The sequence below is a fragment of the Parasteatoda tepidariorum genome, chromosome 4, assembly GCF_982258835.1.
Source record: "Parasteatoda tepidariorum strain Cologne lab strain chromosome 4, Ptep-v5.0, whole genome shotgun sequence".
NCBI classification, from domain to species: Eukaryota; Metazoa; Arthropoda; class Arachnida; order Araneae; family Theridiidae; genus Parasteatoda; species Parasteatoda tepidariorum.
This window is the reverse complement of record NC_141758.1, coordinates 86,565,690-86,593,048: the sequence shown is the minus strand read 5'-3', so window position 1 is coordinate 86,593,048 and position 27,359 is coordinate 86,565,690. Positions and strand designations below refer to the sequence as shown.

Here is a 27,359-nt window from a genome sequence, read left to right as displayed (position 1 = left end):
GAATTTTAGTGTAAAAGTAATAGTAATTTCTTTTTTATATGACACTTTAAGAAAACTGAGCTTGTAATTTAATGTTGCTGTAGTCAAAGCCATACTCAAGGTACCGGGATTGCTCAGGGGGACCGAAATTTCTTACAAAAATACATTGTTTATTAATTAGTTTGTTTGAAAAGAAAATTCCAAAAAATATCCTTAGATATCGATAAAAACTGCAATTTTATATAAAGAGTTTCTGTAATTTTATATAAACTGTAATTTTATGTAAATTCTTAAAAAAATATGAAAGTAGGGCTTGTTGTGCCTTGAGGAAGAGGCTTACAAGGAATTTATTCCTTGGATCCACAAAATCTTTATTCAGCCTTGGATGTCGGTATCTTCCTCTTCCGTTGTACTGCAGATTTCGCTACCTGGGCGCGAAATCAAGCACTTCACTGCAGAACAGTTTTACGAGGACCTCTGTCGCTTCGCAATTTGATCAAAATTGTCCCACCCACAACTAGTGCTGCTTGACATAGGAGATTTATTAGGAACCGCGTCTTTATGATCAGTCCACTGTAGGACCGATAAAATAATGTAACCTCTTAAATTGGCTTATAAATTTGCTACATGCATGTAGTTTCTGGTTTCTCTAACACTTTGCATTGATGTAACTAACAAATGCATAGAGATTATGGAATGACCCAGTATATGACTAGCAAACAATTTTGTAATGACTTTGCTCTGTGAAAAAATGCCAAATTTACATCGAAATCGATTCTTCAGATGACAGAAGAACAGCTATTAGAATATAATAACTTTACGAGCAAATTTGCAACTAACAAACATTGAACCAATCAATTTAACATGCACCACTAATGGCGATCAGTGTAAAGCACATTTAAACATTTACAAGACATTTAAATTATCGCAAGATCTTGTTTTGAGGTCGCACTTTTGTAACAGTTTGTCCATGAAACCTTTGGCCTTGTTTGTGAATTTCATTGATTTGGCAATAAAGTTCTTCACCGTCGTTCGGGAATTCTGGTGCTGCTGTTTTTTCAGTCGAATTTGAGTAACAATACCTACAAGTAATTCGTCAACATTGTGATTAAAACCTACAGAAGTCTCGATGTATTTGATGTCGTATCTGTCAGCAAATGATCTTCCTTCTGTAAAATGAAGAAGAAAAAAAAAGGTAAGGAAAAGACATTTACTTTTATTGAGATTTAACTCATACGTATTCACATGCCACTTGGGAACAGTTCTTAAAATATACCATAAACTTAAATGTTTTCGACATAAATTTTACAATGTTTTCAACATAAATTTTACATAAATTATTTTTAAATCAGATCACGTCCTGGATCATCAATCTGGGAGAAAGGCTACCGACAAAGTGAACCATCATCTATCAAACAGTACCTCAATATAAACTGCTGTTTGTAGAAAATGCAACACCATGAAAGAATCATCAGAATCAAATGAAATTTAATGCAGAAACGACTTGTACTGATACAAATAAATGATGAAATTTTCAAAACAAAAGAAACAAATTAAGCGTCCGAAATCAGTATTTGGTGCAGCCACCACGCGCTGCAATAAGTGCTGCTATACGACGTGGCATGGAGTCAAACAGATGTTGAATATCTGCTTGAGGAAGAGAATTCCATATCGCTTGTATGCGCAACCAAAGTTCGTCTTTGGAAACTGCAGGACGCGGATCACGAGTGAGACGCCGACCAACCATATCCCACACGTGCTCAATAGGCGACATATCCGGCGAATAAGCAGGCCAAGGAAGAAGTTGCATGCGTTGTGCTGAACAGAAGTCTCTAACAGTCCGCGCAACATGTGGGCGTGCATTATCCTGCTGAAAGATAGCTCCAGGGATGCCTTGAAGGAAAGGAACGACTTCGGGCTGTAGCACTTCACGGACGTATCTGTTGCTATTGAGATTACCCTCAATTCGTATCAAATTGGATCGTCCATGATACGAAATCGCACCCCAGACCATAACTCCGGGTGTTCGACCACTATGTCGTTCAATAATACACTCAGGAAGGCAGCGTTGACCGGCATAACGTCTAACACGAACACGGCCATCATGGGTCCACAAATTGAAGCGTGATTCATCTGAAAAGACAACTTGGTGCCAATCAGCTCGCCAGTCTCTGTGCTCAAGAGCCCACTGCCGACGCAGCCGTCGATGATCCGCCGTGAGGGGAATCCTGTATAATGGCACCCTTGCACGCAATCCACGGCGCAGCAGACGACGACGAATTGACGAAGCCGACAATTGTACACCTGTAGCAGTAGACCAATGTGCTGCCAGCTGCCTGGAGGAAGCTGTGCGATCATTCACCGCCATGCGGAGCAGGTGTCGATCATCGCGCTCTGACGTCACCTTCTGTCGTCCAGTGCCTGTTTTTCGAGTTGTTCGGTGCTCGTCGGTCCACTGCTTCCAAACTCGCATCACTGTGGAACTGTTCCGCTGCATACGAGCTGCTATTGCGCGATAGGAAAATCCTCCTTCTCGAAGGCCGATTATCCTCCCTCGTTCAAACTCCGTAAGTTGCTTGAATTTCTTATTCTTCCGTCGTGGAGGCATACTCAGGTCTCACTAAACGTTTGCCACTAACAAATAATCATAGACTATTTTCAAGGTCCCGCTACAGCACTTTATTTATACGCTTTCAGCATCAATTCAGAGGGCGCTGCGCGCGCCACGCACGCGCGATGGCTCTGAAACTTTATTAATTTGCATAATATCCTATAATTGACATTTGCTGCGAATTTCATTTGATTCTGATGATTCCTTCATGGTGTTGCATTTTCTACAAACAGCAGTTTAGAATCGAGTTAACAAGTCTTATATACTAGTGAATGGGAATTGAATAGTTGTAGTGGTAGCCGCGACTACCTGCATATGCTGATGATGTCGATATAATTGTTCGCTACCTACCTGCCCTGAGGTGGCTGCAAGGCAAATGGGCTTAGTCATAAATGTAGAGAAAACAAAATATATGTTTTTCTCAAGAAACAGAGTCCCAGACCCCTATCTTGAAATAAATTCTTATAGATTTTGAAGCAGTAAGGAGTTTTACTTACTTAGGATCAATTACTACCATTGACAACAGAATTACTCCTGAAATATAAAAACGACTCTATCTCGCAAATAGGACTGTCTATGGGGTGAGAAGATTTATTAAATCTAGGTTTCTTTCTAGAGAAACAAAATTCTTGATCTACAAAACTCTTGTCCGACCAGTCTTGACATACGCTTCTGAGGCTTGGACAAAGACAAAACAGGAGGAAAATTGTATCGCAACATTTGAGAGAAAGATTTTGCGGAGCATACTTGGTGGTGTAAATGATAACAATAACTGGAGAAGGAGATTTAACTTTGAACTGTACTAGATTTATAAGCAACCTGATATTATTAAATACATAAAAATAAATAGAAGGAATTGGATGGCCCACGTGATTCGAATGAGTGATGACAATACAATAAAAAAGATACTTTTTTTTAGACCCACTGGAACAAGAAAGCGGAAAAGGCCTCGGTTGAGATGCGCTGACTCAGTGGAGTCTGATTTTCTAGCAATTAATGAAAAGAATTGGAGATCAAAGGTGAATCAGAAGTCGTCATGGAGAAATCATCAGAGGAAGGCATTGGCTCACATTGGGCTGTCTGGCTAACTATGATGATGATGATGAGTGGTAGCCGCGCTACAAGTCAATTTGTGAACCTTTACTGAAGTGGCAAATTTTGAGTCTGAAGTCAAAATCTTGCCATACTCACGGCAACATACCACGATCAATATATCGAAAGCGTTTGTTAACGTTCATCGTAGTTCTGGTGAATCACGTGGTGAAGGATGTACTAACACATAATTTTTTAAGTAACTCCATAAAAGAAATCACAAGGGGGTCAAGTCTAAAAAGCGAGGCAGCAATAAAAAGTCGATTATCATCGCCCGACCAGCGGGCAATCTGACGACAGGGAAGCTTATTATTTAGGAAATCATTGAACGTCTCTCAGATAATGAGAAAAGATGAGTGCTCTATGCCGTTGAAAAATGAAGCCTTATCTCCCGATTATTGTGGCATTAACCACAGTTGCAGCATATTAAGGTAAACAATGTCATTGACTGCAAATTGACTTTTGACTTAAAGTCTGTAGCATCACCTAAAGTTACATAATATACATTTGTGAAAAAAAAAACCTGTGATATTTTTTTATCAGATAAAATAAAACTTGTTGAAATATTGGAATTATTTTGTTGGTTGTAAATCTTCCAAATTGCAGACAGAATTGTGACACACCCTGTATTTGCATAGGGTACTAAAATTTTAAAGATTTCTTAATTAATTCCAATAAACAGAAGTTTTCTGATAAGATTTTTTTAGTTCTTTTTCAACTACTGTCAAAATAATACTGGAAATTTGCAACTTGGACATCAATAGGTTAAGTTCACCGTTAAAATAATGAACTTCAAGATACTGGAACAGTTATTAAAGTCGTCTTTCGAAATGATCTTCAGTTTTGAAGTCGGTTCTTAATGTCTTGGACATCCTTTAACTTTATTCTTTTAACAAATTTTTGTTTCGGAAAGAAGAAAAATTCTGCAAGAGATTTATCCGAAGAGTAGGTTGAATGATTCCCTTTCGCAAATTCCGAAACCTACAAGAAGAGAACAAGGTTTAAAACGTCGATGACAGTAAAAAAAATACCGACGCTGAAATTCAGAAGCGTTTCGAAAGACAACTTCAAAAACTGTTTCAGAAATTTATTGAACCGAGTATAAAAGTGAATTGTGGCAGGCGACGATTACTTCGAAACTTACTCATCGAGTACTTCAACAAAAGATAGTTCAAGAGTTATAAGATCATTCCTAGAAATTAGAACTCGAATCTGAAATTAGAATACTCATAAACAAAATTGAAAATTGCTTAAAAAAGCATTTAAATGTTTGATTTTTTATACGGAAATTGAAAAGATTCAAGAATTGGTTATAGGGCCAACTGATGCAAAATTGACTTTATAACAAGCATTGCAAGAGACACATATACATAAGAAGTATTTCGAAGATTTATTTCATACCTCCTGAGGGGATGACTCTACTTCGTACCAAATCGACCTTATTGGCTACTAAAATATAGACTTTAGGTTCTAAATTTGGGTAGATGTATTGGCATTTGGCTTCTTTTCTTCGGAGTTTTTCAAGAGTTTGAAATGCAAACGAGAGAGTCTTTCTATTTGTAACGGAATAAACCAACAGAAAAGCATCGGTTGAAGCAAAAGTGGAATCTTCTACCTAAAAAAGAAACATAAACTTAAATACAGGGTTTTCAGTAATAACCGCCTTTAATACTTATTTTAAAATAAATGTAAAGTATTCCTATAAAAGCCCATTATTAGTCAGATAAATAATTTAGATCAAAGTAAAACAACCCTTACAAAAATTTAAGATATTTTTTTGAGATTTATTTATATGAAGTTGTTTGGAGGTGTCAAGGTTGATTTGAGGTTTATTTGAAATTGATTTCAAAAACAACCTTAAAATATCAACCTGCAAAGGTGTATGCATTATCAAAGTGTATGAAGTTGTTTTGCTTTACACTTGAGGGTTGTTTTGAGATTGATGGAAATCTACTTTAGAACAACCAGCTTAGGGAGGTTGCTTTTGAGGTGTACGAATTATTTTTTCTACACGCAAGCAAATACATATAATTGAGGTGTGAATAATTTCCCTCGATCTAAACCGAAATTATTTCTGAAGCATATATGAGGTTGATTTTGTGAAGCATAAATGAAGTGTACATAACCTCATTTTCTACATCAGGTGTATTTTTTTACATCTGTCAACCTCAAGAACATCTTATGTTTTTGCAAGGGAATTCTGTGACAATGTTGCGTGTAGTAAGGAAATGTGCGAAGTAATGGAAGTAAGAATTGCAGACAGATGCTCCAGACAAGATAATACCAATCTATCTGGGTGGGCTTAAATCCACAACCGGGAATCTAATTCTAGTGCTTCAATAATACAACTCAATGCTTAGCTAATGAGTCATCACAACGCACTAGAGTCCTTGTAAAAACTGTATGCATCCCGCATTATACACTATCTAATAAGTATTTGGACACGTGTGATTGAAAAGAAAAACAAACTTTATTCATAATCAATAGCTGGTAAAGCCTCCACGAGAGGCAAAAACAGCGTGAACCCTCCAGGGCATACTTTCAACAAGTCCTTGTGAGATGGCTAGTGGTATTTTCTTCCACTCTGCTTGGAGAAGATATGTAAGTTCCTTCACCAATTTTGGACGGGTAGAACACCCCTTAATTCGGCGATCCAACTCGTCCCAGAGGTTCTCGATATGGTTCAGGTCTGGCCACTGGGCAGATCAGTCCATTCGATAACCCCATTGGCACCATGCCAAGCCTTGGTGGCCCCCACAACATGACAGCTGGCATTCATTGTTGTCTTGGAAGTAACAGGGGTTCACCCACTGCCACAACGTAGGAAGCACATTGTCATCCAAAATATTGCAGTAGGCATCTTGCATGGGACTAATGTCGATGTTGTTCCCTACACGATATATGCCGGCGGAGGGCGTGACGTATCTCAGGACCGTAGATATAGTCATTTGCATAGGTGTCCAAATACTTATTGGTAGATAGTGTATACTGCACCTTAATTAATAAGAATAGTAAATCTTGTCTGATGCACATGGGAAAGGAAGTAAAGTTAAGCATACAAAAAAGAAAGATAACCTTTCAGGACATAGTGGAATTCCTATAGGTATTCCATAAAAGTAACTCGTAAAAGCAAGAGTATTTAGAAAACACTTCTTTTAATGTATATATTTTTACAATCCTTATTGAAAATGAAGTCAAAATGGAATATAGGCTAGTGCTGTCAAGTCAATTCGTCGCTCTCAGACGTCGAAGTACATAACATCAGGCATAATTCGTGGTGGGTACTATTCATCGAGGTGATAATTCTCCCTAATCACAAATTATCGTTGTGGCAATTCAACATTTAAAAGAAGTTATAACAGAAAAACCAGAAAAACTTTTATCCTAGAATCGTTTTTCTTATTAACCATACAGGTACTTATTAACCATACTTATTAACCATACTTTTTTCTTATTAACCATACTTTGCACCCGTCATTACACATTGCTCCAGATCATGGGCCTCCTCGTCGAAGCAAGTGTTGCCACTTTGTCGTTACCAAACCTAAGCGCCAATCTTTTTACTGATGCAGGTCACGTACGCGCACAGGGTCCTCAGTATCACTTGGATGCCCCCTTACGGGGCGGGACAGGGTTAAGCTCCGCTTATTAACCATACAGGGGTTTGGAAAATTGCCAATGTTGGCACAATAGTTAATTGTTCAACAGAGCGATTATGAAGTATTTGTACAATTTCAAGCTTTTAATTTTTAAAAGCGTATATATAAATTTTAGAAATTATTAAAACATCACCGTAAAATGGGGACAGATTGTTTAGTGAAAATTAAACTTTTCTAAAACAAAAACCTATCACCATTTTCTAAAGAATGTGGTATTAGATTTTTGCTGGTTTTCAACAGTACCGTTTTTAAAAGAAGCCATTTCGTTATTTTACTAAAAAGAATTTTAAAAAAAACCCTGCAAAGCATACATAATTTCGTTATTGATATTGTTATTATTAATATTTTCATTTAGTTTAAAACGCGATATTTTAATTTTTTAAATTTAGAACAATTTAGTATCATATTTTTTTTAACCATTATAACTGTTCTGTTCTATCAAAGAAACTGTGATGTAAGAAAGAAGAGATGAAAAGAGAAAATAGACCTTCGGCCCACTCTATACACCTCTAAACATTCAAAATACACCATTATTCCAACATTATTCTCCTAAATTGAATGCAGTCAGATTCAATCGAATCTTAACTCACGATTTTTCTAATATTTGCTCCAAGCAGCGCCGATTTAATCATTCTAGCACATAAATCCTCTACGCAAAACTGGAAATGCTATTACCTGAGTAAAAATAAACCAGATGAAACGGAATTCTTGCCACATGTTTCGAACTTAATGAGAAAATTCTATAATAAATATTCAAATGGTTTCTCGCCAATTTCTACTAAAAGAGGGATTTCAGGAGCAACTTCTTTATGACCTCTCTCTTACGACCGCCAACCGTGACAAATGATTGACTAGTTAACTTCAATATTAAGCCTTAATGGTTCTGTTTACTTTGTCAGAGACTCTTTTAATCTCCAGCAGATTGTTCGGTAAAAGAAAATTATTCACTTTTGTTTCGTTATCGATAGAGTTTTGGCGCCTCTGTTGATAATCGAAGTTAATCAGTGTAGTGTAAATGAGTGGAAGGTGTTATACATGTTAAATATTTTGTTAGATATGACGTTGACCTCTGGGTAACAAACAATGCTTGTAATACTTGGTAATGTAAAAAATTCCTTTGTTAAAAAAAATTGGTTGGAATGCTTGAAAATGGAGCCCAGTTTCGAGACTCAACAGACGGAAATGAAGAAGACAGACCAGTTCAGAAGTTATATATATATATATATATATATATATATATATATATATATATATATATATATATATATATATATATATATATATATATATATATATATATAGATATAGATATAGATAGATAGATAGATAGATAGATAGATAGATAATAAATACAAGAAAACACGAAGAAAGTTAAGAAAAACAATAAGTTTCATTTATTGCGCTTAAGCTGCAAGTAAACAGAACTCATTAGATAAGTTCAAAATGAAGAATAAAACAAAGAAAAATTATAGACATATGAAGAAAAAAAAAGGGGGGGGAATAATATGTAAAAAAATAACAAACAACAGTTTATATATATATATATATATATTTTAAAAAAAATCAGAAAAAAGGAAAAAAAATTATAAAAATCTGGAAAATAAAATATATAATCTTTTCATCAGCTCACACGATTATATCTGCAAAAAGGAGTGCTTTCTAATATTATATCAATATAGCTAAAGCAAAATATATCATTACAATAGTGTGAGGAGCTCTACGAAAAAATTTTACAAAAAACTTACAGCAAATAAAATAGAACACATTAAGTAAAAATATCACGTGAAAGCAGAAAATAAAATATAAAGAAAAAACGGAATAAAAGATGAAACGAAATTTATAAAGTGAGTAGCAAATTCAAATGAACTTACATATACGGGAAATTTTTCAAGAATGATTTAAAATATTTTCGTAACAGGATTGCCAGCTTGCAAAATATGAAACCAAAAGCGCAAATTGAGGTTAAAGCGTAAATAGAGGGATTTTATATTAAAGTGCGTTCTTACTGCAGTACTGAAGTGCGTTTAATTTGTCAGTTACCAAGAATGGGCCCGAAAATGAATGTGTGCAAGGTAATATTATACTGGATAATTTAAAAAAGTTTAAAATTAATAATTTTAGAAAATTAACAACTATTTAAGAAAAAAATAGAAAAGAGAAAGAAACATGAATTGCCTGTTTTGCACATAATTTTAGCCGTGGATTTGCCCAAAATGGATTTGAACATGGTGAAATTATATAAATAACCAAAAAAAAAAATTTAGTAAGCCTATTTACAATAATATGCAATTAACTCAATGATTTTATATAGAATTTAATTACTTAGTTGGGTATCCATTGTTTTTATCAAATTTTGAAAGAATTGGTCTATTTGTTTTTTGGATAAAAAAAATAATACGACATATTCTTTTAATTCTATTCATTTCATTAAAAATGGTATTTAAATAGCTGTTCTTAGAAACATTAGAATTCCTACCTAGAAGCATTCTTCCAAGAAACATAATTAACGCCGGATAAAAATGCATTACATCAATATAGATCAGTCTGCTAAGCTTTTCATTTTCTTGCCCTTATGTTTAGTTTTTCAATCATTCTTCAAGGTTACGTTTGAATAAAAAAATTTAAAATTGTTGTGTCTGCAAACAATGAATATCGTATGTAGGAAAATTCTATGAATTACAAAGGGGAACAAATTTTTCATTGGATATATACAAATACTTGGTCTTACCTAATTTGGTTGTCGGTATTTAAAATCTAAAATTAGCTTTGTTAGAAAAGCTTAAAAAAAATTTTCAAAATTATATTTTTGGTTACGTTAATTTTTGGCTGACTGTCCAAGTTAATAAAGAACGCATAAGCTTATATACATGCTCATATACTATCTGATCCTTTCAAAATAACACTTAGAACAAAAAGCGTATAACCCTAACGTCATAATGTCATCATGAACTAAAATATATTATCGCCATCATCCTACCACTCCCTACGTAACAGAGCAGTAGGGACACTTAGAAATCACTTGAGGGAATTAAAATAAAAGCGCGCTTTTTAGGAACATATTAATATCGATAATCGATTATTGATTATCGAATAATCAATTTCGATTGGATTGACAGCAATTTTTTTTTTCGGGAGGGGGGTCGATTGGCACAGCGAACAGGGAGTGAACCTCCATCAAATTTATATACTTCTTTATTTTACTTAAAACTTAAGTTTTAACTAATTATCTAAATCAATTTACAGTGTTTTTATTGTTAGTGTTTCTAGAATTCCTAGATATCAATATAAAGTGTCTCGAGTTCAACTTTAATCAATGCCCTTTTTGAAGAAAATGATTTGAATAAACAATTGTGAAGCATATTTAAGAATCTACAGAATAGTTAGAGATATATTTTTTCTACTAATTCAAATATTTAAACATCATTTTTTAAAAAAAAATGCCAATTGTATTTTTGTCTTATATTAAGCGAATGATTACAAAAAAATTCGTTTTAATATTTATTGAATGAATTAATTGAGCTATTCTTAGAATTTGACTTTGCTTTGCGTTTGTTCTCGCCTTTAGCTGACCTTTGACTATTTATAGTACGAATTTAATAATAAACTGAAGAAAATGTCAGCAGTCAGTAAATATTAATTTTTATTATCTTTGTAGAGTATTATTCAAATAAAATCAATTTTTCAGTACAGTATTTATCAAATTTAATTTTATAAAAATGACACGTTCGTAGCTTTAGGAGTTAATCTATAATAATAAAATGAAAAGTTTGTGTGTCTGTTTGTCTGTCTCTTCTATAAGTCTGATTTATATCTCCTCTTTTAAAACTCCGACAATTTTACCATCCGATCATAAAAACCGTTCAAAAATTTCAATAAAATCGTTCAGGATACACATGTATTCTCGCATTGGATAGTATGGAATTCTTTCATTGGTTTAGAAATAATGTCATTGATACAAATAAAACTGCAGACGATTCTCTTTTTTTCCTCCATATATTTTTAAAGATGGTATCAGTGCTGTTCCTTTGCTTATAGCTCTCAATAATCAAAATAGAGTTTACTACACGTTCTTAGATATTTAATAATTTTTTATTCCTTACGTTATATAAACTCAATGATTAACGTAATCATGTAAGCATAGTGGTTAGCATAGGCAGACGATTCAATTTTTTTCATATATTTTAAAGATGGCATCAGTGGTGTTCCTTTGCTTATAACTCTCAATTATCAATAAAGGAGTTTACTGCACGTTTCAAAATATTTAATTATTTTTATTCCTTATGTTATATAAACTCAATGATTAACGTAATCATGTAAGCATAGTGGTTAGCATAGGCAGACGATTCAATTTTTTTCATATATTTTAAAGATGGCATCAGTGGTGTTCCTTTGCTTATAACTCTCAATTATCAATAAAGGAGTTTACTGCACGTTTCTAAATATTTAATTATTTTTATTCGTTATGTTATATAAAATCAATGATTAACGTATTCATGTTAGCATAGGTGGAATACACTAGCTAATTAGTGCTTCATAAGTAATCTGAAACCACGTGTTTTTTTACAGTTAAACTTTGAAAATGTGAGTCCTTGAAACTAAATAGTTTAATATCGACTGTACTTGATATAAAAAAGGTACGTACTAAAAAGAAAAAGTTAAGGGAGAAATAGTACTAAATCGTTCAAGTTAAAGGTAAGAAATCGACATATTATTATTTACGTCATTCATACTAGATTAATTTTAGTAAAAGTACTAACAGGAATAAAAATATGCACTAAAAAGCAACATTTATGGAGAAATGGCATTAATTCGTATAAGAGAAAAGCAGAAATTCGCCATACTATTTTTAACGTTAATGATGCCTTATTAATTTAGGTAATCGGTACTAACTGAAGTAAAAAAATTAAATGTGTACTAAAAAGCAAAATTAATAGAAAAATGGTATTAATTTGTTATGGAGAAAAGTAAAAAATCGCTAAACTATTGCTGCAGCTAATGTTACTTAATTCATTTTGGTAACAATTGCTAATCAAAATAAAACTGTAAGCTATGCATTTAAAGGCAATAATGGAGAAATGGTACTTATTCATTTAGGAGGAAAGCAAAAATTCGCCGTATTATTTTTGACGTAAATGATGCTTTCTTAATTTTGGTAATAGGTAGCAACTTAAATAAAAATAATGAACTATGTACTAAAAAGCACTGAAATTTTTAAAAAAAATTGTACTAAAAAGCAAAATTAATAAAAGAAAATGGTACTGAAACTCTAAGGAAAAAAGTAAAAATCGCTAGACTATTGTTGCAGCTAATGATACTTAATTAATTTTGGTAATGATAGCTAATTCGAAAAATTTTTTAAGGGGTTTTATTGGGTTCTAGAGGCAATTTTAAAAACTATTCAAAAATTTAAATTAAATATGCTAACATCGGCTAATTTCGCATAGGTTAAGGGTTAGACAGTTTCAAATTAAAGTGCAAACAATTCTGTTTTTTTTTTTTTAATTATTTAAAGGATAACATCAGTGCTGCTTGCTAGCTTACAGTTCAATTTTACAAAAAGTGAGTTTTACTGCAAGTTTATTGCCCATTTTTAATGATTAATTTATTTTTGTTCGTTATGTTAGGTAACCTTAAGGATTAATACGTATGGCATGTAAGGGCTATGTCACCAAGTTAGTATTGTATCTGAAATTGTGACATTTTTTCTAAGTTATCACATTTTAAAAAAGTCGTATGTTTAAAATTCGATTTCATAAGAACTATTCCATTAATTTTATTCGCATTTTGTATTTTGCCTTTTAAAATTACATTATTTAAAAAATGCTACATTTTTCGTAACTTAGAAATGAAAATATTTTCAACTATTATTATATAACGTAATAAAAAAATAATAAATGGTTTAGTAAGAGATTATTTTTGCATGGAAATAACTTCGGATAAAAGAATTTTATAATTGTGTGCAAGCTTTTTTCTATACACTTAAAAAGCTTTAAAGGCAGCGAAATTCGCAAAAAGTAAAATTTGCATGAAAGGATCCAAACTTTTGACCTTTTTCCTGACCATATTTCCCAGATCCCATATTTTATGTGTCAGGAATCCAAATCAGTCAAAAAAATTTATATTTCTGTGTTTGATTTCATGATTTAAAATATCGTCTGCACTAATTAATTTTTGTATTCAAAATTAGGCTCTTGAATCATTAAGTTTGTCTCATAATCCTTGAACATTCGATCAATAAATCAAAAAATTATTCAGAGTGTCTCGATTTTTTTAAACTTTTTTTTGTGCACTGTCCATGTTCACAAAGCTATTTATTAACTTACTGAAGTAAATTTTTGCATGAAAAAAGGTCACGACAAAGGTCAATAGGTTTGAAAGGTCACGACAAAAATAGAACTACATATCTGGAGAAAAAAATATAGAACACGTTTTCGAAAAATTTTCCTAAACCTACACAACTGACGTCATAGAAAGCTTACATTATATACCTGAGAATGCATGAAATATTTTCTGAAAATCTAAATATAACTAGGAAATTTTAGGTTTATTTTTATATGAAAAATAACCTCCCATAATGTCACCTTTTAGAAGATTTATTGATTTCACCAGGCCAGAGAATGTACTTTCCTTTCTCCGATACTTGTTATCGCTCATAAACTGTTTTTCAAGATTGTCACGTTCGGTGTTCTATTTTCCATAAATTTAAAAGTTTGCAAAAGATTTTAACGTAAAAGCTTAAATCGTTACTCGATAAAAATATATTTATAGAATTTCATGTTATAATTGGCTCAAACATAAACGATAAGGGGGTTTTCAAGTGCAGCCTTTAAAAGTCCTACTTCCCAGAGAATTCGTCTACGCGACATCTACGTCGGTAAACTCGTTCGACGATCGCGCAAAATCTACGATCCCATAGTGTATCTTATAATCCTATAGTGCAGTATAGTGCAAAAACGCGCTAAATCTACGATCCTACAGTGCATTTTAATGTGATCCTATTGTGTAGTATAGTGCCAAAACGCGTAATATCTGCAATCCTAAAGTGCAGCATAATATAAAAACGCGCAAAATCTAACATCCTATAGTGTAGAATACCGTAAAAACGCTCATTACCTACAATCCAGTAGAGTATCCTTCAGTGTTATATAGTGTAACAATGCTCAAAATCAGCAATCCTATAATGTATCTTATTATGATCCTATAGTTTCGTATAGTATAAAAATGCAAAAAACCTACAGTCCTACTGTGTAATATAGTGCAAAAATGAGCAAAATCTATGATGCTATAGAGTATTCTGTAGTTTATAAACACGCGAAATCTGTTATCGTATAGTATATACCATTTCTCCTTTTTTGTCTGACTTAGTTTATAACACCGTTTCTTCCCCTTTTCTTTGTAACACCGTTTACGTTTCACACAGCAAGCAAGATTCCAGAGCTTCTGCTCAACGTCAGGTGTATTTTTTAATCAAAGTTGCATTACTTTTGCATGACAAAATCTATTTTACGTCAGATATAGCTTAAAACAATAATTTTTAACCTGTGGTCCACATAAAGTAATCACACACCATCTAAACTTACATCCTAGTAGCTAGCACCATTTTTTAGGGCTCTACCTTTTAAGGACCATTCCACGTAATTGTGACCTCATTCGGATAAGGTTGTTGTTGTTGTTGACGTATGCCTGTTTAGGCAGACGGGGTGCGATTGTTCTTGTTTTCCAGTGGCGCCATCTATGGTCAAGAATTCGACTTCTGCCACACCACACGTCGCACCCGTTTATAGGGAGGACCCATTCATACATCCATTCATCCACAGATCGTAATTTTGACCTGAATCAGAGAACGATTAATCTCCAATCCAGTACCCCCAGAGCTATTGATTTGTTATGGGTACATGGAGGACTTTTGCGACTCGACAGATTTAACGTGCATCAGTCACTTTACTACACGGGGAGTCTTTGGACGGCGGGGTTAGAACCCACGAACTCTCGGGCATGGGCCCAGCCCCCTATCGACCAGGCTATCTCGGCCCCATTCAAATAAGGTGAGAATTCAAATGCTTGGGAAGTACTCTTATGACCCATGCAGCATTTCCCGTTCGGCATAATATTACTAAGCAGCTGCATTTGTCTTATTAAATAAGATTTCAAATTTCCCTATAATAATGTGCTTTGTAAAAGATTATAAGGGAGTTCGGAAAATAATTAATAAATATTCTTTTTTATTTATCTTTTAAAGAAATAAAAAATGGAGTGACACGCATTGCGCCATTAATTTAATATACTGATAAAATTTTTAATCCTCTTATATGAAAATCTAAAAATCATTTGTTTCAAGCATTGCTTTATTTTCTTACATAAAGTAAGTATGATATAACAAGTTTCTCACTTTTCGTTTATCTGAAAATGTTAATCGCGGTGTTCCTTCACGTAGAGATCCATATTCTATAACTCTCAACTACCAGCTGTAACTTTTTGACAGTTTTTATAACATCCTATGCTTTGATTTATTGAACTTGAAAACTAAACTTTATTAACTTAATAAGACCTAAAAGATGCGGATTATGCATATTTTTTTATAGGAAATTAAGGTTTATATAAAGATTCCGGGAGACATAAACATGACATTTCATATATCATTTTTTGACTGTTTTCTCACATTCCAAAATTTGATTTTTTGAACTTGAAATTTAAAATTTATTTCCTCTATAAGGTTTTAGACACAAAAAACAAAAAAAATTAGCGAAAGAAGCCTCATGCCTATTTCGGAACTTTTTCATTTTATATAAACCTACTTTTGTTAAAGTTATGATTACAGCGTGAACTTTTATCGACATAAAATTCTGTTTTTTCACATTCCAAAATTTGATTTTTTGAACTTGAAATTTAAAATTTATTTCCTCTATAAGGTTTTAGACACAAAAAACAAAAAAAATTAACGAAAGAAGCCTCATGCCTATTCCGGAACTTTTTCATTTTATATAAACCTACTTTTCTTAAAGTTATGATTACAGCGTGAACTTTTATCGACATAAAATTCTGAAATTTGAAAGAAAAAAACTTATCCTATCTTACCATAACGAATCCATCATCAAAATCATTATCCATCATCAAAAGATAAAGAGCGTGATTATTTTTTCGACTGCATTGTTATTTTTATTTACGATCAGTTTCAGAATTTAAATCTCATAGCAAAATATCTAACAAAGCATTCGCATATTATTTCATTTCTTAATTTACAATAAAAAAATTACCTTTGTCAAAAAAAGTGTATTGCTGAAATCTAAATTTATTTAAAGGTAGTTTAAAAATAGCTTCTGAAATTTTTGCTAAACAGGATTTTCCACTCACTATCTGATTAATTAATTTTAACATTTTCTGCAAAAAAAATGAGAAAAAAAAACGTAGCTACCGAAAACTTATTTCCTTAAAGTAAAATAAAAATAATTAAATTCCAAGTGATAGAATTTCTCGTTTAATTAATTTTCATTTTGAAAAATTCTTCTTATGAAACTATCAAAGTAGATTTTATTATTATTTTCTTATTTCCAAATACACAGCATTTTGCATTCCTTTTAAAACTTTATAATTAATTCAAAAATGAGGGTAAAAAACTGTTTTTTATAGAATATTTTTAAAGCGTAGGAGTTGAAAGAAATTTTACATTTACTACAAATTTTTTTAATATTTATTCCTGTATCTAGCTATAAAATTCTTTTATCTAACTCTACACAAATTTCATTTTTCTAACTATACGTAAAATTCGTTTATCTAACTACACACGAAATTCATATATCTAACTGTGCATAAGAATTAAATAATGATGACCATTTTGTGCATTCTCATAGGAACGTAAAAGCAAATAATATCAATCAATCAATATTAATGAAAGCCAAAGTCGTATGAGAATCAATATAAAAAAAAAAGAAAGTAACAACGGTATTTAACTCTAAAGCATTATTTGAAACTCCATGTTCAAATTTATATTCAATAGGCCAACTAGTTTTTTTTTAAATAAAATATTCCGGAAAAACTGTTCCTAAAATAATGTTTTTTTAAAAATAGCTAAAATTTTTAAAATAATGAATACTTTTAATTTTTTTAAATAATTGTTAAGAAAATTGTACTAAGATTGTTTGGATAGCAGTAATTTCGAATCGAATATCTAATATATATAATTCTCTTACGTGGCTCCCAAATTTTGGCTGTATTTCTTTTCCGCCGATGGCAACGTTTGCTTTGTTTTGTTTACGTTACTATTTCTCTTACACGGCGAATCGACCAATGATTGCCGCTAAAAATGTCACATGCCAAATTTAGCTGAGGTGGCTCAACATATCACGCTTTTAAAAACGGAAACTGAAATAACCAGAGAGCATCAGCTGTGGCAATCTCATACTATTAAGCTCTATGAGTAGTCTTTGTCGATAGATCTCTATTTTAGTATTTTGTCGAAAGCGCTTTTTTTCACGAATTTATATATTACGAATTTATTTGACGATTTTTGATTTATATCACGAATTATACTATAGCACATTTCTATTAAGTTTAACGAATTACATGTCATTTATTTGAATTCAAATTTTTTTAATGACTTAGTATTTACTAAAAAGATGTAATTTTTTTTAAGAAAAAAAGTTTTTATATGGATTTGAATGATTGTTCTGAATTCTTAGAATTTTGTGCATTTGCAATGTACCTAAGTTAGTAGCGAGCGAGGCGAGCTTGGTTTGCGAAGCAAACCATATAAGATTGCGTAGCAATTTTCGGGGGTTGGCGAGCGTTAGCGATCAGGGGGCGCAGCCAACTAGTTGCTTTATAATCACCTGACAAAAACTCATCTAATACTTGAAACTTCCTAGTGGCTAATTGTATCCCAATTAATTATCAGGTAATTGGGTGAAACTTGAGAAGAAGAAGACCACTCAAATCAGCTGGTTGTGTACAAACAAGACGGCATGCATTCCTAGCCATTCGTCTGGAATAGTGGCGGTGCTGTGGTTGCAAAGTATAACTATTTCAAGTAGGGTGTTGGGTAATTATTTCAGACAGGTTTTGGTTTTCAGACGCGGGGACGAAAGAAGCTTCCCACTTTTCAATGCGCTATTTCTTGTTCCCATAGCTACAGACGGCCTTAGACTTCGTGGCGCGAGGAGTTCTTACTATAGACAAACTGTAAACGTTACAACTATTTGACCTGGTCAGGCAGTTTTCGGGTCATATTTTTGTAAGCGATATCAAGCTCGGTGCCAAACCTGATTGGCTGTTTTATCATGGTGTTTGCCTGCTATGCTTGCAGGTACCCGGTTTTTAAAAACAGAATATTTGTGCTTACTTCAAATGTAGAATCGTGCGGATCTTCGCATGACAATTCTGTTTCTTCGCCATCAACTAGCAAAGACACTGTTCTTTCTTGACTACCATCTACAAAACAAAACAAAAGAAAAAATGTAGCAATTTTACATACGTAATACTGCGAAGTTTGGGATAAAAATATGGTAAAACAAATTTTGCATTTTCGTATCAGAGCATTTTAGTCACCAATAATTAATGATCTTTGGAGAAGAAAGAGTGAGCCAACATTTTATAAAAATATCTCTTTCCTACTGTAAATAATTAATTTCAATTATACTCTTGGAAACTAGAATAAGGTTATCAAGGTTACGTGATTTTATAACCCACCACACTTTTCCCCTCCTCATTAATATTTTTCGGCATCTTGCCTTTTTTCCTAGCTAGTACGTTTCAGGAAGTTGGAATATACTGACGAGGAGAAAAATATACATTTGACGAAACCATGGTAACGGAGTGGAGGAAAATAGGGGATCCACGAATTTATGTTTATAAGGAGCTTGGATGTCTTAATCTGCTCAAACAACACAAGTCTGAATCCATATAAGCCGGCACAATACTGTTTTAAATGAAAAATGAGATAATGCCACAAAAACAGACATAATACAGTTTCTCCTCGATAATCAAGAATCTTTCTCATGCTCTAAATACGAAGTGAGATTAAGAGAATCTTTAACACTTCCAAGTTAAACGATTTTTTTCCTAACTGAAACTTCTTTGTTATTTTATTTATTTATTTGCTTCTTTGTATTGCCTTACCTTATTCTGTGTTTCGGCGCTGAGGAAGATTCATGATTATGGGACCGAAACTATAGTATGTCTGTTTTTTGGCATGAGAAAGACTTTGCCCCGCGTTTGTCTTACGTTAAGCGTAACATTAAGCGTTACGTTAAGCGTAACGCTAATCTCCTTTTCTGCCCCTTAACAACATAGCAATGTGTAGGGAAATTTCTACGCATGTGATGAGAAGCTCAAATAGTTTTAGGGGAGTCGCGCCGCTTTGTAAAATCTCTCTATTATTTGTCTTTTAATTACTCTTAGTTTTATTAAAAATGCTGATTCACTTTCAAGAAGAACCAGCCATCTTTACATTATCTATGACAAGGAAATATTTTTTTCCAAACTTATAAACAAGTGGGTTATTACTTTTCATTTTAATACTCAACAAACAATCGCATAAAATTATTCAGAAGAGAACTTTAAAGCTATTGAAGAAATTAATCAAATTGCCATTGACCGAGTTTGGTGAAAGAGTTCTTTAATCTTCTATGCCTAGATACCTCTATTTGGCTGTAGAAGATTAAAGACTCGGGCAGATTTTCTCAGAAAGTTTTAAAACTAAAATCTGAAACTTTCATGGATGTTTTTGCAGAACAACTATTGAAACCAACAAACCCTCTTCACATAAGATCGATTAGAAGTAAATGGTATTAAATGTATGTTATAACAAAGTCATTATCAATCTATGGTGAAGAAAAGTATCTGCCATGAAAAAAATTTAATTCAGGTATCCAAAGAATAATTGGTTTTGAATTTACCAATTATTCTTTGGATACCTGAGATTAATTTTCTTTAATTGGTTAGTTCTGCAAAGATCACCTATAATTAGTATTTTTAGAAGCCTTGTCAAAAAAGTAAATGGTATACACATTTGGTGTCGTAAATGAATGTTTAATCGAAGAAGTAACAAAAAACATTATAAAAATCTGACAAATCTGAGTGCATGAAGGCTGGTGTAATAAACAAGGCAGGTTTGATTTTGGTTCATTTTAAACTAATTTTAGGGAAGAATAGAAGGCAATTAAGAATTTTCAGCAATATACATTTTTTTCAGCATTTTATTTTCACCAACTTACATAAGACAGATATTAAATTATTACGCTGATTTAAGTTTCCCCATAATGCAGGGTAAGTTATACTACCGTGTCTTACAATCTTTCTTTCTCTTTACAAGCTTTTGAAAATTTTCATACATGAAAACATAAAATATAATTGTAGGCTCAAGTATCACTACAATTTGTACTAGAACTAAGTTTAATTTGTATGTAAAGTAAATGCTCTTAAATTGGCAGTTGTTTTAAACAGAAAAGTAAAAGTAGGCTTAACCAAAGAATATACATAGGGGGATATATATGGAATATACTACACTGCTGGACAATTGCTAAGGACGGATAACACTATCATCCATAGCAACCACAAAATGAAGGGAAGCAAAATGTGGAAAATTAGAATAAGTGCGGGATATAGTAAGAAGGGGTATGCGTATGTAAATTTTTTTTCCACGTTTGTTCATCACGTGATAGCGCTGATAAGAGCTTTAAAGATTTTGACACGTTGTGGAGAGTTGTTGTTTCAAGTCAAATTTTTACAGGAAAGATTTAGTTGACGAACTTGAAATTTTCGGTATGTCTTCCCGATATTACTTAGATGATTTTAAGCGTGGCCGAATCATTGGAAAGATCGAAGAAGGGCGAAAAATAAGAGACGTTGCCAGGGTGTTCGATATCGCTGACGGTGTCGTTTAACGGCTGTGGAAATCTTTCAAAACTACTGGAATGTGTAGTAAGCGGCAAGGGGGAGGTCGTGTTAGAAGTAAGACGCCTGCTGAAGACCGATACATCGTCCTATCAGTAAAAAGGAACAGGCGCACCACAGCTCAGCAGGTGGCAAATCAGTTTCTTGCTACCACAGGAAAGCAGATCTCCCGAAAAACTGTTGCCAGATGTTTGAGGGGAGGAGGACTATACGCCCGCAGACCTGTTGTACTCTTCTCAGATGAGAGTAGGTTCAGTCTGTCATCGGATTGTAGACGCCAACTGATCTGGCGCGAGAGTGGTACTGGTTATCGTCCAGAAAATATTCAGGAAAGGGACCGATATCCGGCATGCAGTGTCATGGTGTGGGCCGGCATCATGATCAATGGTCGCATGCGCCTACATGTGGTTGCGAATGGGACTATGACGGGCCAACGACACTTTGATGAAGTTCTACTTCCTCATGTTCGTCTTTTCCGTGGTGCTGTCGGTGATAAATTTGTTTTTATGGGCGACAACGCAACATGTCATCGAACACTCGCTGTTCAGGATTGTTTAGACAGCGAGAGTATTCAACGCCACGTATGGCCATCACGTTCTCTAGATCTAAACCTCATTGAAAATGTTTGAGATTCTTTGGGGAGGCAATTTGCTGGTTGAAACTATCCTCCGACAAACAAGAACATCCTCATCCGTGCACTGACAGAGGAATGGGATAAATTGCCTCAACAGTTGCTGGATAATGTTGTGCAAAGTATGATACAACCTGTAGAATGTTGCATCACACTCCACGGTGGACATATCCCGTACTGCCACCTTTCTTCAAGTTGCCTGCTGACATTTTAATGCATTTTTCCATTATTCCGTACGCAACATCAAATGAACATTTTTTTTCTTTCAGATGTTTCATAGCTTTTGTACTTTCCAGAACAATGAATATTCTTTATTCTAATGTCTGAACAATGTGGCAACTATACTTTATCCTACTAGGTCTCATGTCTCGCTTAATGTTATGCTACATTACAATTTGTGATCCGTCCTTAGCAATTGTCCAGCAGTGTAATATACATACATAATTTTACATAGAATATACATAGAATACATAGATATAGATATACGCAGAATATACTAATACATACATAATATACTTTGCTTCAACCATGCGCTAAATACGTTCATAATTAAATTTGAGGGAAACTCAGCATTTTTTTCTTAATTCTTCTGTCAGACTGATGATAAAAGCAGATCGTACAATATTCCATCAATAGAATCTTTTTTTCTGAATTCCTCTTTCAGACTGATGATAAAAACAGAAGCTACACTATTCCATCAATAGACGATTTTTTTTCTTCTGAATTCCTCTTTTAGACTGATGATAAAAACAGAAGGTACAATATTCCATCAATAGACGATTTTTTTTTCTTAATTCCTCTCAGACTGATGATAAAAACAGAAGGTACAATATTCCATCAATAGACGATTCTAATCCTGAATTCCTCTTTCATACTGGTGATAAAATCAGAAGGTACGATATCGCAGCAATCGATTACTCAAAGAAGCCCACACAGCCCACTTCCCACACGTCCAAGCAATATAATAAACTATTCAGGGTCCCCACGCTGAATAGTATTATCCTGTCAAATCGATATTAATAAAGTTTATTAAAACATGCACCAACCAAAAAACAATATAAATTAAGAATTAAAGAAATGACTGATTAAAATATTCAAATTTTTATTACAACCTACTGCTAAATCCAATTCAAATCATGACTCTTAAATTAATTTAGTAACGAAAATTCTATTACCTAAAAGTCCCTTATAGTTTTAAACTAATAACTCTAAATTAATCCACAGAAGGAAGATTTCCACCCCCAAACCTCTTAGGTTGCATCAGAATCTTTTAAATAGTTTAGACATCGCAAGCATTTTTCAAAAAATTTAGCTCCGGCCCACCAGTGAAAAATTAAATTACAGATTATTTTAGAATGCTAATAATAATCAAAAATAGCTTTTTTCATGTCTATGTGAATTCTTGATGTACTCAGACTGTGTACTGAAGAAAGTCTAAATAATAAATAATTCGATAAAATAAAATCCAGACAAAAGAAATTAAAACTGATTAGGGAGCGCAGCATAAAGGTTAAGTTATATTTAGAAAATTACTTGCGATGTTTAAAAATCAAAAGGATTAGGCTTTTTCGATAAAGCTTTTAAAGTGGTATAAGACTCTACGTCGTTCTTTTTAAAAGTGGTGTAGCTCCGTAATTTAAAAATGTATCACAAAGGAAAAACTTTCATTATTGAAAAGTTGCAATTTCAATAATTGCGTCAATATTGAAATTGCATTAATAAAGCATTGCATTATTATTGAAATTGCAGTTGATGCAATTTCAATAATTGCATCAACTGCTTTTGACGGGGAAGTTGTTGCAATCCGTATTGCTCTTGAACAGCTTTTTTGTTTTATTGAGTCTTTTTCAAATGTGGTTATCCTTTCAGACTCGAAGGCGGCGCTTTGCTCGATTGAATCTATGCATTGCCCTTCCAATTGCGACGTTCTAAAATGTCAGGATGCGATACGCAAACTCCACCATTTTGGCAAAACTGTAGCCCTACAATAGATTCCCGGGTATTGTGATATTGCAGGAAATGAGAGGGCTGATGTTTTGGCAAAGAGAGGCACGAGAATTCTCCAGGCTCTTAGTAGCCCAGTCCCCTTTTCAGCTTTAAAAAAGATTATTAGATCAAAAATCCATGGGGATTTCCACCAACAATTGTCAGAAAGGGTAAAAACCAAAGTGTGGAGAGATCTTCGACAGAACACCATTCCAGACTGGCCGCGCCGCGAAGCGGTGGCTCAGTTTCGACTACATACCGGACATGACTGCCTTGCCGCGCACCTGTTTCGTTTAGGGCTGGCACCTGATCCCTACTGTTCTCTATGCATGAGCCAAGCTGTTTTGGATGGCAGCCACATCCTGTGCTGCAGGGCCCTCCGCGGGTCGTCGTCTACCGAGCGATATTGGGAAGCAAGAGCGCTCCTAAGGAAATGACTTTTTACTTTCTTGTTTTGTTCCTATGTTTTTGCTTTTTCATGTCAATTACCTCTGCCATTTGAAATAAATAATTGCATCAAAATCATTGATAGGGAATAATTTCAAAAACCTTAAAATTATCAAGCTAGCTACTTAATAATAAAGTTTTACTTTTAGGTTGTGCTACAGACGAAGATTAATTTTTCATTTTAAATATAGCAATGCTTAAAAACTAGTATGTTATATAATGCCTATGCTTTTTTATGCCAAAAAGCTGGCTAATAAGGTATGAATTGCCTGTGAATCACTTTAACATTTTACACTTTGTCCAAGGATTCTATGGTTTGCAAAAGTGGAAATCGGCAACAACTGAACAATACAAACTGAACTTTTCATACAATGCCTAGGCGTTTTAAGGAATTTCAAATGAAAAACGGGTAAAGCATTCAGAACATATGAACTGAACAATTCCCACATAGTCTTGACGTTCTATGGAATACAGAATGACAAACCGGTAAAGTATTCAAAATATTTGCTGAACACTTCACTCATAGTATAGGCATTCTATGGAATGCCAAATGACAAATGGGTAAAGTATTCAAAACATATGAACTGAACAATTCACACATAGTCTAAGCATTCCATGAAATAACAAACAACAAACCGTAATAATAGGCAATACATGTGAAATTATTAAACAATTAACATATTTTCTACATAATCGATATAGAATACCAAAAGATAAGCAAGAAAAATGCAAATAGATGTTTTGTACAATAATATTAATTTTTTTTAATCAAAATATCGTTCTTTTATTTAAGAAACAGCCTAGCTTAATCATAACCTTTCAATATACTGTTTCTAAAAAGAACTTGTCATTCTATGGAGGGTTTTGATATTATATGGAATATAAAGTTCATAACAATTCCCAAATTCCGTAATTTGCATAGATATTACATAAAGATACCTAGATATTATGTAAATAAATATTGTATGAAACATCAGATATTTAATAAAGCTCTTTACTATTATTGGCTTTTCATACAGGATGTTTCAGAAAAATAGAAGATTCAAAAAATAATCTAGGAAAAATAAAAGGAGATATTAATGGATATTTTTCTATGTTCTGCTAAAGAAACTAGAATTCCTTAAAATTCTCAATTAGTGACAAATTTCATTAACAGATAGCACTGCTGATTGATTTAAGAAAAATTCGCCAGACTGAAGTTTTTAGCTGACAATCTTACCATTCCACTAGAAATATTTGTACGGGAGTTTGCTAATTTTGACCTTAGACTGTACCGCGATGTTGCAACAAATGGTAGTGCTATTTTTATTTAAAAAAAATATTTTTTGATCATTTTCACAATTAACAGCGAAATATGTTGCCAAACTTTATTATTAATTACGAAGCTTCGTGAGAATAAATTAGCTGATTTTTTATGCAAAATGCAACAAACTGTACATTTCTAACTTTTTCCGTTCTGTTTTTCTAAAAAAAAAATCATTGAATGACTTTTTTAATCAGTAATCGATTTTAGAATCATTCAATACATTTCCACTAACAAATTCAAAAAGTAGGAGGAAAAATATTTCTTTCTTTCCTTACTAAAAAAAAATTAAGACCGCATTAGAAAGATACCACCATTTAACATTCCCTATAGCATCTTCAGAACACTTCACCAAAAATATGCAATAACACAAAAATGATGATAAATAAATAAAGTGCAAAATCCTTTACACACATGCAAACGCAATAACAAGCACCTCCACAGTTCCATTTTAATCGGCAAGTAATTACCCACAATGCTATGCGTGGTATAAACATGCAAATTGATTCTCTAACGGAGCATACAAAAATATTGAGAAGAGGTTGTTCTATATTTAGAAAAGGTTATTTACCTTTCCGAAATTTGCATTATTTTCCGAAAGGTTAACCTTTTGGCATTTTGAGAAACTAAAATGTTATCTAGAAGAAAGAACTTTCAGTTAATAATTAAGGTTTTTCATGGGTGGATATAAATATATAATTCAGTTTATAAGGTAGAATTTCAACTATAAAGTGAATAAGCGTTTAACCTTTGCATAAATGAAAACAAAACAAAATTGTACTTGCTGTTATGGGACGAGGTTAAAGGCACAGGGTGTTTCGTAATTGCAATCCTCAAAATATATTATTTAATTAATTTTCAAAAACAAGCAAAACTTTATGAAGTTATTATTCCGATCGGATCAATAACAGTTTTTGAATCAAACTACTGACATTACTTTTAGAAGACATTTTGTTTTGTTTCATATCCGGTTCTGAACTACTGACCCAATTCCGAGTTTGTATTACGATTGTATACGATTATCAATGTTCAATTCCGTAGCCTTGTAATTTTGAACCTTTCACTAAAGATAGGGGAACTCCTGGATCAAACACTAAGACAAACTAGCCTTCGTGGAGGACTTTTTGTTGGAATTAACCCGCATTTGCGTTGCTTGGAGAGAAAAACCAAGAAAACATCCCACAGGCAACCTGATGGCAAGGGGATTATATCCTATGATCCGTCTACCACTGATGATAGTTTAAGTCAGCACTGTGGTCAGAGCGAACTGGTAGCAGAATTTATATCAACCAGTAACCGAAATTGGGTCACCTCATTGTGAGGCAAACGCTCTATCCTTTTAGCCTCATTGACTCTTTGGAACACTTTCTAGATATAGATGGTGGAATTTTTTACATGTACTTCATCAATATGTTGTTGTTTTGATTGATATTTGAACAAGCTAAGCTCGGCAATCATTGACCTTCAAGTCAGGAAGAGTCGCCTTTCGTTTGACAAAAGAGCACCGCTAGAGTGAAAGCGTGACTTGGCTCAGAAGTCGAAGATAGATGGCAGCACAACTCATTCATAGACCTGAAGGAAATTTAAGGAAGGGGAAGGAAATTTCCTCCGGATCACTGTACCTATATTACTGCTCAGTGATCGACTTTTGTTTCAACAGATTGTACGAGCACGTACATCGCATCAACCTAGCTGCTTCGTTAATCGAATCCTGATCCTCGTGGACCAAAGTCCAATACTATAACCATTGGACAACCTCTTCAT

General features: G+C 33.3%; 1 protein-coding gene across 1 annotated transcript in view; it reads right to left on the bottom strand.

Moving 5' to 3' along the window:
* Window positions 1-780: 780 nt before the first annotated feature.
* LOC110282138 (GTP-binding protein GEM-like) overlaps window positions 781-27,359 on the bottom strand; it is a 62,894-nt gene continuing 36,315 nt past the window's right edge. Inside the window, exons 2-4 of the mRNA XM_043051053.3 lie at window positions 18,677-18,765; window positions 5,084-5,297; window positions 781-1,148 (exon numbers count right to left, since the gene is read on the bottom strand). Of these exons, the coding sequence (XP_042906987.2) occupies window positions 886-1,148; window positions 5,084-5,297; window positions 18,677-18,765 (566 nt within the window). The 3' untranslated portion in view covers window positions 781-885. The remainder of the gene's footprint in view (window positions 1,149-5,083; window positions 5,298-18,676; window positions 18,766-27,359) is intronic.